General features: G+C 32.5%; 1 protein-coding gene across 2 annotated transcripts in view; it reads right to left on the reverse strand.

The window, feature by feature from the left end:
* The window catches only part of TAF4B (TATA-box binding protein associated factor 4b), a 158,944-nt gene that overhangs the window by 46,892 nt on the left and 96,451 nt on the right, over nucleotides 1-15,601 (reverse strand). For both annotated transcript variants that reach the window (XM_051970313.1, XM_051970312.1), the window contains exon 14: nucleotides 6,887-7,000. In XM_051970313.1, coding sequence (XP_051826273.1) covers nucleotides 6,887-7,000 — 114 coding nt within the window. The remainder of the gene's footprint in view (nucleotides 1-6,886; nucleotides 7,001-15,601) is intronic.

Consider the following 15,601-nt stretch of genomic DNA (forward strand, 5'->3'; position numbering starts at 1 on the left):
AAGGTATAAATAACCCGGGAAGAAAAACAAAAATGCAAGCAGTTTATATTCATTTCCCAGTGTTCTTTCTTTGGGTGTAGCTGCTTCTGTCCATCTTTGATCAACTGAAACTGAATTAGCTCAAAAAGAGCTTCTTGTTTTTCCCTGACCATAATTTGTAGAAGAACTCAAATAACAAAATTTTAAAATCAAGTTAGAAAAACTAAAAATAAAAAATAAAAATCATCCAAGAAAAACAAGATTACATAAAAAATGTTATCCAACTAGAAAAGGAGATACAGAATCTTAAAGATGAAAATAACTCTCTGAAAATTAGAATTGGGCAAGGGGAAGTTAGTGAAGCTAAAAGAGACCAAGAAATAACAAAACAATATAAAGCATGAAAAAAATAGAACAGAATTTGAAACATTTTTTTTTTAAATTATAGCTTTTTATTTATAAACCATATGCATGGATAATTTTTCAACATTGAAGAATTTGAAACATCTTATAAGAAAAACGGATCTAAAGAACAGATCAAGAAGAGAAAATATAAGAATACTTGGACTATCTGAAAGCTGTGACCAAAAAAAGAACCTTGATACAATAATGAAAGCAACAATCCAAGAAAAATGTCCTGAAAGATCATGAGGGAAAAGTAGAAATAGGAAGAAACCCACCAATCACCACCTTAAAGAGCTCCTTTGTGGAAAACACATGGGAATATTATTACCAAATTTTGAAACCCCCAGATAAAAGAAAAAATTTTGCAAGAAACAAAAAAAAAAACCAATTCAAATATGTTGGAGCTACAATTAGAATTGTACAGGATTTATCAGCAGCCAAATAAAAAAATTGCAGATCCAGGAAACACGTACACTGACAATCAAAAGAATTAGGCTTATAGCCAAAAATATCATATGCAACAAAATTATCTATAATATTCAATGAAAAAAACAAACAAACAAAAAAAAAAAAACAAAGGATAGTCAATGAACTTGCAGATTTTCAGGACTTTCTATCAACCAAACCAGAACTCAGTAAATAAACATTAAGTGCCAATTTCCAAGATTAATTTTAAGGAACTCAACATGGACAAATAGTTTGTTTTTTCCATGGAAATGTATACCACATATTTACAAATGACATCAGGAATTGGGTAGCTCAAAAGAAAGATTTATACAAATGAGGTACAGAATAGACACAAAGGCATTAGATGGGGGGAGGAGGGCTCATGATTCTGACCACCTACTCACATTAGGAATGGGTTAAATAGTCAACATTACATATATATACCAAGAAGAGTATAGCATCCTCCAAAATCTATAAAGAAATAAGTGGGAAGGGGAGAAAGGGGAAAAAGGCATAAAGGGATGCAAAGAAGGGCAGGGGGAAAAAAAGGGAGGGATCCATGGTTAAGGGGAGCTTAATGTAATAGCAAGGCAAGTTAAGGAGCAGAATTAAAGTAGAAGACCTAGCAGAGATAGGAAAGAAGAGATGTCTATAAATATTACAACCTAGAGCAGAAACATTACAACTTATATCAGAAGTCAAATTTATTAGAAAAAAAAATAAGGCTAGTAGTCATCGATCTTAAGACATAGTCAAGCTTGAAGATCTAGTTGAAAGAAATTTACATTATATTATTTTCAATGCATGTTTACATATGGGTAAATGCATGTGTGTGTGTGTGTTTGAATAGATGTAGATATATATATACACATGCATATTGCTCTATGTATATGTGTGAATGTATATGTGTGTGTGAGCAGAGTATGTATGTGTGTTTTGTGTATGTATGTGTATGTATTAAATATAGCTGCACTTAACTATAGCCTGCTTGGGGCACATTAAAAAAAATACACAGCAGAGAACAAAAGAGCAAACTATAAGGATGTAAAGAAAAGATGGAAATTCATGAATGTAATTTCTTTTATTATTATACATCCTTTCTTAAACTGGAAATATGTTGTTATATTTTGAATCCTCCCTAACATGCTGCTGGCACATGACAATGTTCTGATTTGTTATTTTTCTTTTCTTTCTATTTTCTATTAATTTAAAAAATAATAAATTAAGTTTTTTTTTTTAAGACTATTTTTTCATTAGTTAAATGTTAAAGGTATTCGCACTATCTCTAACGGATACTTTAAAGGTGAGACATTAGACTCAGGATTTTCAATTTAAAGAAAATTTCCAGGTAAGGAAACTCTTTCCCTAAACATGTCAGCAGATTCTATTCAACACATGTTATTCAGTAGTCACCCAGAGCAGTATCAAGTAAAGTGATTTGTCCAAGGTCACACATTTAGTATGTGTCAGAGGCAATACTGGAAACTAGCTTGGGTACAAGAACAATTTTCTATCCACCATCCTTACACGTTTATGAAGGAAATAACTTTTCAAATCTAAAAAGAAACAAGCTAAGCTACTATTATAGTACTTACCACATCTGCTAAAGAGGCTAAGGTACTTCTTGATTTGGATCTTAAAGCTTTATGCTTGCTAGGAAAGACCTGAATCTCAAAGATAAGTTATGAGGTTTTGGTTGAGAAATAGGAGACTTAAAGTCCATATCAAAGTCATCTATAGTAAAATGACTCAGACAGGAAGAAGCCTCATGTTGTCACTTAAAAACAAAAAATAAGGAATATATAGAATACCAATTTCTACCCCTCTATCCTGTGAGTAGCCATACTTTTAAAAAATGAAGTTTCATATCATTGCTGGTGACAAGATCTGTCAGTTATGCAAAGTAATTTGTATCATAATCTTATACTTGAAAGTACTTGTTTTTTACCCTTATTCCCAAGAAATAATCATTAAGGAGTAACAAAATAATTCTTAGATTTATTAAATACCTTTTGACATTTTTGTATGTACCAAGCTTCTGACAAAAATCTCTGAAGCCACAAATGCAAGCCACAAATCTCAAAAAAGAGTAATAACAGTTTAGTTTTTCAAACCACGAAAAACTGTTCATCTAATTTCAGGAGGAGTGAGTGGGGAGGATAGTTGGGGGGGAAAATGCTTTTTGATGATGGTAAACCTTATATTAGAAATGGGATTTGAGCTAAATCTTGAAAGAAGCAAAGAAAACTAAGCAGTGAAAATGATGAAGTAGAATGCACCGAGACAGTTAACACAGGTTTAATAAATGGAGGAGGAGGATGGGTTTAGTTCAAAGAACTTGAAGTAAGCCAATGTGTTTGGAAGATAGTTATACTGATTCAAAGTTGTGACTGAGAAATAAACAGACGAGGTTATAAATACTTCAACTAACTATCCAAATTTCACAACCATCTTAAATCTTGATCATTATAACCTATTCATATTAACTGTTAAAATGTGTGCACACACAAAGAGAATAAAGCAATTGAGAAAAATATGGAATAATAAATAGATTCCCAACTCTGAAAGCAAGAGATGGCATTCAAGTCAACCTATGAGTCATTTAAAGTTATTTTAACTCTCAGAGAACAAGGCATTGATCTCTAAATATAAGTTCATGATGAGCTGCTGATATGTATCAATGGAGAGAATTTCTACAAATTGAAGAGTTACCTAACACTGAAGATGAAATCACTGGTCAGTAGGGAGTTGTACTGGATAGAGGCTTGGGCCTGAAATCAGGAAGACCCGATTATCCAACCTGATACTTATTATATTGGTGTGACCCTGAGCAAGTTACTTAAAAAAAAAAAAAAGGCAAAAAAAGCCTTCCATGTTTGCTCAATTTTCTCAACTGTAAAATGGGGATAATAACAGCACCTATCTCACAGGGTTGTTCTAAGGAAAAAAATGAAATAATATCTTTAAAGTGCTTAGCACTTTGCCCAGCACATAATAAAGCACTATATAAATGCTTGTTTCTCTAAACCCTCCCCCCAATTCCCCACCTGAGATTAGTAATCAATAGCCTGCATTTATATATTATATATTATTTTATAAAATGTTTTAGACTATATTACCTAGATATTTCAAATATTTTATCTTAGCCAGAAAAAACACAATCTACTAACAAGTAGAGAAATATGGTAGTCAAGGATAATACAAGCAATGGTTTGAAAACAACTTAAGACAAGGTACAGCAGAAGACAACGTATAAAACATTGAAAAGACATTTACAGAAAGTTGGCGTGATCTGGATAAGCTAAATGATTCATACAATAACAATCACAAAAATAGCTAGCATTTATACTAGCATTTATAAAGTACTTTAACATATGCAAAGCATTATACAAACATTATCTCACTTTATTCTCACAACCACCTTGGAAGGTAGGTGCTAGCATTATTCCCATTTTACAAATGAAGTAGACAGAGGTAAAGTGACTTGTCCAGAGTCATACAACTTCTAATTTTTGAATTTGGACCTTACTCCAGGTCCAGAGAAACATCTATCCTGCCACCTGGCTCCTACAGTTAGTCATGAAACCAGAATCAATAACAACAGATACAGAACTCAACAGAAAATTTTTAGAGCATTTCAATAATGCTCTACTTTTACAATGAGTGTCAACAAAGTCATCCCATGTAGACTCTATTATAGACATATAGACAATCTATTATTCCTTGTGCAAGATAAATACTACTATATTTCTCATCCTCCTATTTCTCTACTACCCCCCCTTACTCCCACCACCACCACCCCAAGAATAACAATAAATGTTTTTTGATTGACCTTCCTTATTTGTGCTATTTCCCACTATTCAAATTAAGGCTCCTTAAGAGAAAGGACTGGCTTCCATAGCACAATCCTTTTACAGAGTAAAACACTTAATAAGAACTTTTTTCACTCATTTGTGAAGATGAGTATTAGAAAGGTTCTGATAGACTACCTTCTACAACAAAATATACTTTCAGTTTCAAAGTTGACTGGAATTCTGTTCCTTATTCTGTTTATGGTTTCATGACTACAAAAAAGCCTTTGGTTAGTAATAATAATAATACAGACTAGAAGACTGTTCCTCCACCAAGATGTCTGCCATATAGATATTAATATCATTTGACTCCTCAATAAGCACAACCGTGAAAAGTCTCCTTATTGCTCCTCCAAATCAATAACAAGAAACAAATCAGAAATGGTCCCCAAATATTTTTACCATGTCATAAAAAATGACCTGTAAAACTCTGCATGAGTGAGGTCCTCCAAGTGTTCCAGTTTGTAATGACATTGTTCATCCCAAGATATTATGGCTGACCTTCTCAGTGAAATCCATAGCAATAATTTGGAACTATGCCCAAAGGACAATCAAACTATGCGTATCTTTTCATCCAACAATATCACTACTAGGTCTGTATCCCAAAGAGATCATAAAAAAGAGGAAGGGATGTACATGTAAAAAATTATTTATACCAGTTCTTTTTTTTGGTGCAAAAAATTTAAAAAAAAAAAAGGAAATTGAGGGGATGCTAATCAACTTGGAAATGGCTAAACCATATGCAGTATATGAATGTAACAGAACATTATTGATGAAAAGGGAGATTTTAGAATAACCTGGAAAGACTTACCATGAACTGATGCAAAGCAAAACAAACAGAACTAGGAGAACTATACAGTAACAGTAACATGATCAACTATGAATGACTTAGCTCTTCTCAGCAATACTATGATACAAGATAATTCCAAAGAAAATGCTACTCAAATTCAGCATACTAATTTCAATGTCTTGTTTTCATGTTGTTTTTCCCCATTTAATCTGTTTTTCTTTCCCAATATGATTAATATGAAAATGTTTTATGATTGCACATTTATAACCTATTAAAATAAAGTACTACCAGCAAAATAACTATATGGACATGTATATATGTTGTATTTAACTTTAAGATACTTTAAGATATATAACATGTATTGGTCAACCTGCCATCTGGGGAGGGGGTGGGAAGGAGGGTAAAAAATTGGAACAAAAGATTTTGCAATTGTCAATGCTGAAAAATTGCCCATGCATATATCTTGTAAATAAAAAGCTATTTTATATATATATAAAGTACTATCAAAAAAATAAAAATCCACAGCTAGTCAAAAGATCAGATAAGTCATGAAAAAAAAAAAAAAAGAATAAATGAGGTACAGATCATTAAGTAAAGCCGTGAGCAAACACTTGTCTTGGAAAAGTACTGTAGCTATGCCTGGAGGAGGAAAACAGGCTGAAATCCATGTAATATTTTTAAATTTATCTTTTTATTATTAATATTTTTCTTATGATATAGGACCACAAACCATAAGATACTCAATCTCTGAAGATTCTAAATTGTAGATGACTCAAAATAAAATGGAGATAAATGAAGGAGTCAATTAGGCAAGCAGCATATTAACAAAGAACAAGTAACCAGAGATGGGCTGAGGCTAGGCAAGGCAGGATAAGAAATATGGTTTTAGACAATAAAATAAGGACATTTTAATGGCATTTTTGACTTAAAAGCAATTAAGGCAAGGAAAAAAAAAGGCATAATGTAACAATGACTACATTTATCAACTTTTACCATGGTTTTAAACTCAAATTGTTCCTTTTAAGTAAAAAATATTGTGTTCTTTCATGCACCCCATACAAATGCCTCTTCTAGGTTCTGGGGATAGTTTAAACAAAGACTCATAAGGGCAATTAGGTAGTTTTAAGAAGATAGTATGTGATCAGTATGCCTAGAAACTAGGATAATTTTGAATAGTTGGGTATAAATATCAGTAAGAGAATTAAGGATCCATTTTAGAAGGTAGTCTTGAAAATTAGTATCTGCTATAGTAAATAATGGAGAATCACTATAGATTCCTGTAATCAAAAGTGTATCTCAGAATTCAAAAGTATTTATTGAGTACCTGTTTTGTACAAGAAATCGCTCATGCACTGCATATATGTTCATTTCACTTTTGCCTTTTTTTTCTTAAAAAGACAGTATATTTTAATACCTCAACTCCAGATCCAACAGAGTCCAGTGGTCTCTTCTTCCTTGGTCCAATGGCTGCAAGGGCTGTGATATTGGCATCTCTTTGCTGCATCTGTGCCAATTCTAACTGCTGCATCTAGAATATAAGGAAATTGAATGTGAAATATAATCACCTGAGCAAATGTCATCTAATTCCCATCCATCCCTCCTGACTTCAATACAACTATTTTAATATATTAAAGCATTCTTCCATCAAGGTTATTTCTATACTCTGCAACACCCAAGAAAAATGAGATTGGAATTTTATTATTGTTAGGTTGTTTTTATTTATGTCCAACTCTTTCTGTCCCATTTAGGATTTTCTTGTCCAATATACTGGAATGGTTCACCATATCCTTTTCCAGCTCATTTTACAGATGAAGAAACCAAGGTAAACAGAGTTAAGTGTGTCCAGAGTCACGTGGCTATTAAATTTCTAAGGCCAGATTTGACCACAGGAAGATGAGTCTTCCTGATTTTTGGATCTAGTTTTCTATCCACCATCTTACCCTTGCTGTCCTGTGAGAATAGATTACCAAGGGTAAAGAATTGAATTAGAATCTAAACAAAATAATCAAGGGAACATTCCCAATTTTTCCTAGGTTCCCTTCTTAACACAAGCTTAATCTTTGAGGATAAGAAAGGGCGAAGAAGGGTAAAAAATAGGAATATAGTTCTTTACCTGAGTTTTTGCCAATTTTGAATTCAGGTTTAAATAGGGAAAAGTGTCAAAACAATAGATATAAAAAGCTCAAAAGCAAAGCTTTTCTGAAATGGGTAAAAAAACCACATTTCATTTTTGTATTCTGTGCTTTGATACAAAATGTGATCCAGAGAAGGAAATTATTTAATATTTATCTCTATGATCTTAAAAAAAAACAGGAAAAATATATAGCTATTTTGAATAGCATCAATCACATAAAAATTCACTGCGTACCCACCTACAAACTGACATTTTTAGGGAAATATGTCTGCTAAGCTACTAGAGCAAAACTAGATTCAGGGGCACGTGGGAGAAATGTACCATTAGAGTCCAAGAGGAAAAACAGCCAAACTGGGAAACAGATATTAGCACTCTGCTTTTATCACTTCATCATGGTTGAGATGTTAAATGCTGTGCTATAAAAAATGATACAAGAAAAGGAGCTCAGAAGTGATGAGAACAGGATAAACCAATGAATCTAAATTAACCTTTACCAAGAGAATATGCTTTATATTTAGTAAGTAACCATTTGTGATGATAGTGAGAGTTGGGACAGAGGAGAAAAAGAAGGGAAGAAGAGAGTACATAAAAAAAGAGGACTGAACTTCTCATGATTGATCATTGACCAGATTATAGGCAAGGAAGTTTCTTACACAGTCAAAATCTGCTTTTGTAAATTCACCCAACTTTTCCTAGTTCTGTCTATCAAATCTAAATCTTTTACCAAGTGGATAACCTTTAAAATATCTGCAGTGACTTGCTTCACTCACAAAAAAAGTTCTCAGACCAAATATAACCAGTTTCTGCACCCAGCCCTCAGAAGATATATCCCTGTCCCTCACAGTCACCCTTTTTTGGATGGATTATATCTTTCTAAAAGTAGTATCTAGAATTGAACTATGATCTTGAACTTAGGAAGAAAATCATTTCTATCATTCTGGACATTCAGGGTCTCTAAGTATTTAAAAGATCATTTTAGAATTTTCAACTGCTCAGCATTCTTGAAGTCTCCATTCTTTCATGACATTCCCATTTTTGAATGGCTAAAATTAATTTTTTTAACTAAAATGTATAATTTTCTATTTATTGCTATTAATTTCACATTATGAAAATAGCCCATTTTATGTGTCAAGACCTTTTTTGGTTCCTGCCTCTTTTAGACAGTTTTATGTTTACTGATAATTTGATAACTCTTTTTGAGTTCTTCCAAGAGAATCTTTTGAGCTTGAGGTCAATTCTTATTTTCCCCTTTGAAGCTTCACATGTAGGCATTTTGCCATTACTGTCCTCTTCTGAGTTTGTATTTTCATCTTCTATGTCACCATAATAGCCTTTTATGGTTAGGACTCTTTGATTGTTTGCTCATTTTAAAAAAACAAGCTTTTATTTATTTATTTATAGCAAATATGCATAGCTAAGCAAAAAAAATTCTAGCATTGGCCACATTCCTTCTCTTCATCCTGCCCCCTTTCCAAAAAAAAAAAAAAAAAGGATTCATCTGTACCGTGGGTCAAGGTGAATTAAGATTGAATGGAGATTGAATACAAATCGCTCATATTTCATAAACTCTAAGGTAGAGTGGGTTACTTTTAAATATCTCAACTTTAGCAGAAAAGTTCTTCCTTGATTAGAATGAAATCCTAGAGACAAGTTTCCTCTTTTACTTTTTATCTTTTGAGAAATGAAATCATAGTAAGAGACCTCAAAATGAGATCTCTCTTTCATTCTCCCTTCTCCCCTCTCCCCCCTCTCTCTCTCACATACACATCCTCTATCATCATTACTATTGGACAAATAAGTTCCTCTACTAGGGTTTTTCTGTTTCTCAAACTAATCATTAGATTTCTTCATTTTAGACAAGTATACAGTTCTCACCATAATACTGTTTTTGCTTTAACCTCCAGTGTTTCTGAGCCAAAAGTTCTACCTACAATTCTGTTTCTCTTACAGTCTGTGGATGACAGCTGCATTATTGGACTGAGTATTCATTGTGATCACAGATTCAATAAGTTATCTGAATTCATAATCAATATATTTTATTTTATCACTCCTTTCATCTACTTTGTTACTTTTGAAGAAACAAAAAATTTATTCTAGTCATGATCCATCAATTTATCAAATCATACAACATGTAAAGTCTTTTGCAAACCTTAAGATGATATACAAAGAAATGTTAGTTATTATTACAATCATCATCTTCATGATTCATATTGTCACAAAATCCCATTGATACTTATAAGATCAAATTTATCTTTTTTGCATAAGAATCTCTCATTCTCCTTGTTTTTACAAGCAGATCGTGATTAACATAAATAATGAATCTCAGTGAAGCATTTTTATGTGTTTAAATTCACACTATTTGAAGTTATAATTATGTAACATATACTGCTTTTAATCTAATAGAAATCGGCAGTGCAATTTCAATTGTTGCAACTAGTCTGGAGGATTCGTCATTTCCACAAATCGAGATCTAGTTGTATTTTTAATTCACAATTGGCACAATTTTAATATATATTATTATGAAATCTTGGTTTTACTGGTGCTCTCACTTTTTGAAGAGGCAATGGGGCATAGTGATTAGAGTGCCTATTCTTGGAAGCAAGGATCATCTCTGATACAAACTGGCTATGTGATTTTGAAAAATCATTTAATCTTTCAATACTCTAAACAATTCTCTAAAACTTTAAGTTGTAGAAAAAGTGCTGACCTGCATTGGTAAAAGAGTTTCTTATCCAAGTGTTCACTTTCCTATTAAAATAACAGCTCTAGTGTCTGTAATAGCTATTTCTTTTTAGACTGTGCCTCCTTTAATTCCCTGTTTCCTCTACTAATATTTCTCTTCCTATGTCATTCTTGATACCTTCTGTAGTATCTGACATAAATTGTGCCTGAACTCTCTATTCTTGATGTAAAGCTTTCAATCAGATTTTTCCAGTCTCTAGGCAAATATATTTTAAAATCAACCCTTGTTAAGAATATTCAGGTATAAAATAAAAATGCTGAGGTATGGGCTAATATTAGCCCTGTACCACAAGTCAGGATTCAGAAATAAAATCTTAAATCTTTGTTACTACATCTCATTTAACATGTTGGGAACATCCCAAAAGCAAAATTTTCTTCCACAGTTCCTACCAAGAATCAGCAATAATGATGAACACCACCTATGCCCTTAAAACTGTCAATTCCTTGTCCAGTTCTTCCTAATCTCTAGCAATGTCTCCAGGTTTCTGACAGTGGTACCTCATGAACCTCTAGACAAGGATGGTGATCACTGGCTTTAGCTTTTTAAAGTCCTTCACAATCTGTCATCAGTCTACTTTTTCCATGGTTAGTGGACATCACTTCCACACAGACTACATCCTAGCCAAAGTGGAGTAATTATTACTTTTTACATGATATTCAATCTTCCATCTTTGTGACTTTGAAAGATTTGTTCCCCTTCACAAACTATATGCTACTCTGGTATCTGCAGGATATTAGGATCAAATGATTGCGACTGCCACCAACACATTTGATAGACTCCCTGTGAGGGGAGTAGTATGGCTATTTTATGGGAAAGATATGGATGAGAGACACATTGGGCGGGTTGTGATTTACAGAGAGATGAGATCACAGATCCTTAAATATCTGAGTCTGGTCTTCATGCTGTTTTTATCAAAACATAACATTCACTACCAACAGTGAGAACCCCATACATAATTAGCAAATAATAATGTTAACAACAATAAAGTTCAAACCTTTTTATTTTTTCATAATACCCCCCCAAATCTTAGGTACAAGATCAGATCATAAACAAGAATTAGAAAAGACACTATATCATCTTCTACTTGCTCCAAAAGCTATGGTAGATTTCTTAAAAACAAACAAACAATAACAATAAAAAACACATTCTGTCTAGTGGAAAAGTGTGTGTATATGGTGGGGTGGAGAGGGGGGGGAATGGAAGGAAGTAGGAGAGTCAAATTGCTAAGAAAATGTCTCAGAAGCTGTAAAATACCCTTTGTTGCTGCTGGCCTTTTTAATAATAATAAAAAAAAAATTGGTTTTAAAAGTCTGATGTTGCCACAGCCAGAAACTTCTATGTGACAAAATAACCATTTTAGTTAATCTGACCTGAAGCAGAAATCAAACGGCAAGGTATGTTTTAAGTCCTTTCCTATAGAGAAATGGCATTTGCAATATAGCTGTAATCATACAAAAATGAAAGGTTTTAAAATTGACCTCTGTTCTTTACTTCATATTCTACCTAGTAAATTATTTTTCTCAAGGTATGGGCAAATTATATGTTTCTTAGTTTTCTGATGTTTCATGCTCAACATTTCTACAAAGTTCACAACCCCAAAAGAATGAGTAATGGACCACTGTTTTGGCTGGCATATTAAATCTAAACCTTTGAGAAAGTTTCTCAAAAATAACCAACTGCAAAATATCCACCACATATAAACATATCTCTTGAAGCAGAAAGATTTTTTATTTAAATCCAGTAATTTTGACTGCAAAGAACAAAGGGTATTCAGGTACTTCTAATATCAACAGTGAGTGAAAATGACAATTTAAACAAGTAAGTTTACTTCAGTAGAAACAGAGCTACAGGCTTCCCTGGGGAAAGGGAATTTCATTTGCTCGGCCATTCTCACATATCAGCATCTTTTACAACTAACTCTCTTTTTGATTCCTCAAGCTAAAATAATAAGAGTCCTATCAAACTTCAGTTTTAAGGTATTTTAACCAGAGCTCTTATAACTGGTTCCTAGTAAAATATATTCAGTGACTGACTCTCACCATTCACTATTCAGCAAAACTTAAGGTCAGCTAAATTGCACATACGCTGATCAATGGATACTGGTGTGTATTTTATAGACTTTCAGGATCCATCATTTCATCAGTGTGGATGCACCCTCCACCAACACAGATCACAATTTCTCTATGTATTTTTTACATGTCCTTAAAATTTGCTAGAGCTAACCAAGAAGAATAGTGTTCATTAAGTATTGCATAGTAGGAAGAGGAATATTATATATTGAGAGGCATATTTTATCATAATGAATTGAAAGATAGCCTTAGAGTCAGGAAGACCTCTGACACACAGATTAGATAGCCTCTGGCAAGTCACTTAACTCTTCAATGCTATAGGCAATTCTTTAAAGTATAATTGCAAAGAAGATAGGGAGACACAAAGAAATTAAAATCAATGCTCTAGATATAAAGTTCTTCAGCCAAAAAGAACTGGGTGAGAAGAGTAGGACAATTACAATAGGGTATATTCCCATCTCTGCTATTCTAGGATTTGCACTGTATTCCTACTTTCTAAATTAAAATTTATGGTTTTGATCTATGGCTTAATGGTGCGAAGTGGATTAGTTCAGAAAGTATACAAGCTTTGAAAGTTAAGCTCTATGGAGGAAATTCTGAATAAAAAGGATTAATATCTTTCAAAGACAACTAAGGATAAGGAAAAAATGAAGATTAGTTTTAAAAGAACCATAGAAATAATAACTGATCTTTTAGAAGAAATAAGTCAAATACGAGTGGAATAGGTGACATGATGGCCTCTCCTAGACCCAACTTCTACTTGGGTACACCCAATTAGAAGCAATGAATCATCAGTTATGAAGCTGACAGAAGGTTGAACGAGAAAGCACTAAGGCATATAATCTTCTCTTTGTATAAAGGAGATAAAATATAAAAACAAATATAAGAACTCAGAAGGATGTAGAAATATATGTATGAATTAATGAAGTTAAATTAATGCCATGTAAAGAAGGCAAAACCAAGGTAACATATATAATGATTACAATAACATTAAAGCAACACAAAAGATATCAGAATATATAAATAAGTAAAATTAACAAAAATCTATTGTTTGTTCCCCCAATTCCTCTCCACTGAAAAACAAAAACAACCTTTTTAACAAATATGCATAGCTAAGCAAAAAAACTAGCCATGTTACTTCTCCCCTCCCCCCAAAAAAACAGATTCATTTGTACTGTGGGTCAAGGTGGGTAACATCAGAATTAAGATTAAACAATGTTATGAAATTTTCACTTCTCACTAAATGAAGTTGTATTGAATACTGTGATTTTTTTAAAATTACAATTTATTTACTGGCAGAGGAAAAAAAAAGCATAGTGAGAAATGTTCCTGAGAACTGACAAAGTGTTTCCCTTCTCTCAAAGATGTGGGAAATTGTGTATATAGATTGTTAAATACATTGTTAGCCACAGCTGATAATAATGATTTATCTTCTTAATTGTTTAAGAATGCATTTTATATAAAAGTGGGGAAAGATTTGCTAGAACTAATTTTTTAAAAGCATCAATAAAATATTAAAATAAAAAGGAAGTAAAAGATGGGAAAACAAAATTACTGGAATCACACAAGTCTATCTTTCACAAAATTATTATTCAATATTCATCTATACATTTCAAATAACAATAGTTTTGACATTGTGGCTATTTTGTCGGCCAATATGAAACACAATTATGCTTGTCTTGGCAGACAACAAATCCAAGTTGCTATGACTTAAAAAAAAAAAGTCAGATTCAGTAGCCAATCTTTCAGTAATGAGTTCTCCAAAATTAGTGAGGACAGAGATGATAGACCAAGTCCATCACTAGTCTAAATCTATATCTAAAGCCTTTTTGGAAAGCTGGCAAATGCTTTGGCAATACAAGATATGATGAAACAGTATTAAGAGTAGAACTGATTCAATTAAAATAAAATTATAACCAGACCTCAACTCAAACCCCATTATGTTGTAAGAATATGGCACATAATACAAGTATTAAGAGAAATAATAAGTCTTTAAAAAAAAACTTTCATAATGAATAATTTGCTAGACTACATCAAGTATATGAAGTTTCATACATTTGATTACTCTATCAAGTCTACACCCTACAACCAATCTAGTGATGGCTTTCTCTGAATTTAGTTTAGCAGTTCTTTAAAGAGACACAAAAACTTTGCTTCTTTTTAGGATAGTATTCCATTGGCCTAACTTTTCAAGAACTTGGGGTCAATCAAACTCCCAAGATACTATTTTACTGACCTAAAAAAAATAACAACAAAATTAATCTGGAAGAACAAAATTCAAAGGAATTAATGAAGAGAAAAGCAAATAGAAAGTGGCTTAGCTGTACGAGATCTAAAACTATATTATAGAGCAGCAGTCATCAAAACCATTTGGTACTGGCTAAGAAATAGAGAAATTGATCAGTGGAATAGGTTAGGTTCACAAAACAAAATAGTCAATGACAACAGCAATCTAGTATTTGACAAACCTAAAGGACTCAGCTTTTGGGATAAGAATTCACTATATGGCAAAAACTGCTGAGAAAATTAGAAACTAGTATGGCAGAAAGTAGGCAGAGACACACACCTAACACTGTATACTAAGATAAGGTTGAAATGGGTTCATGATCTAGACATAAAGAATGATATCATAACAAATTAGAAAAATGCGGGATAGTTTACCTCTCAGATTTGTGGAGGAGGAAAGAATGTGACCAAAGAAGAACTAGAGACTACAAAGTAGATAATTTTGATTATATTAAGCTAAAAAGTTTTTGTACAAACAAAACTAATGCAGACAGGATTAGAAAGGAAGCAATACACTATGAAAACAGTTTTATATCCACAGGATCTGATAAAAGGCCTCATTTCTAAAACATATAGAGAATTGACTCAAATTTATAATAGTTCAAGCCATTCTCCAATTGATAAATGGTCAAAGGATATGAACAGACAATTTTCAGATGAAATTAAAACTATATATAGTCATATGAAAAGATGCTCCAAATCACTATTAATCAGAGAAATGAAAATTAAGACAACTCAAAGATACCAAAAATGACAGGCAAAGATAAATGTTGGAGGGGATGTTTGGAAAACTGGGACACTGATACATTTTTGGTGAAAATGTGAATGGATTCAACCATTCTGGAGAGCAATTTGAAACTATGCTCAAAAAGTTATCAAACAATGCATATTCTTTGA

Source organism: Antechinus flavipes, chromosome 1 (genome assembly GCF_016432865.1).
Source record: "Antechinus flavipes isolate AdamAnt ecotype Samford, QLD, Australia chromosome 1, AdamAnt_v2, whole genome shotgun sequence".
Classification (NCBI taxonomy): Eukaryota; Metazoa; Chordata; class Mammalia; order Dasyuromorphia; family Dasyuridae; genus Antechinus; species Antechinus flavipes.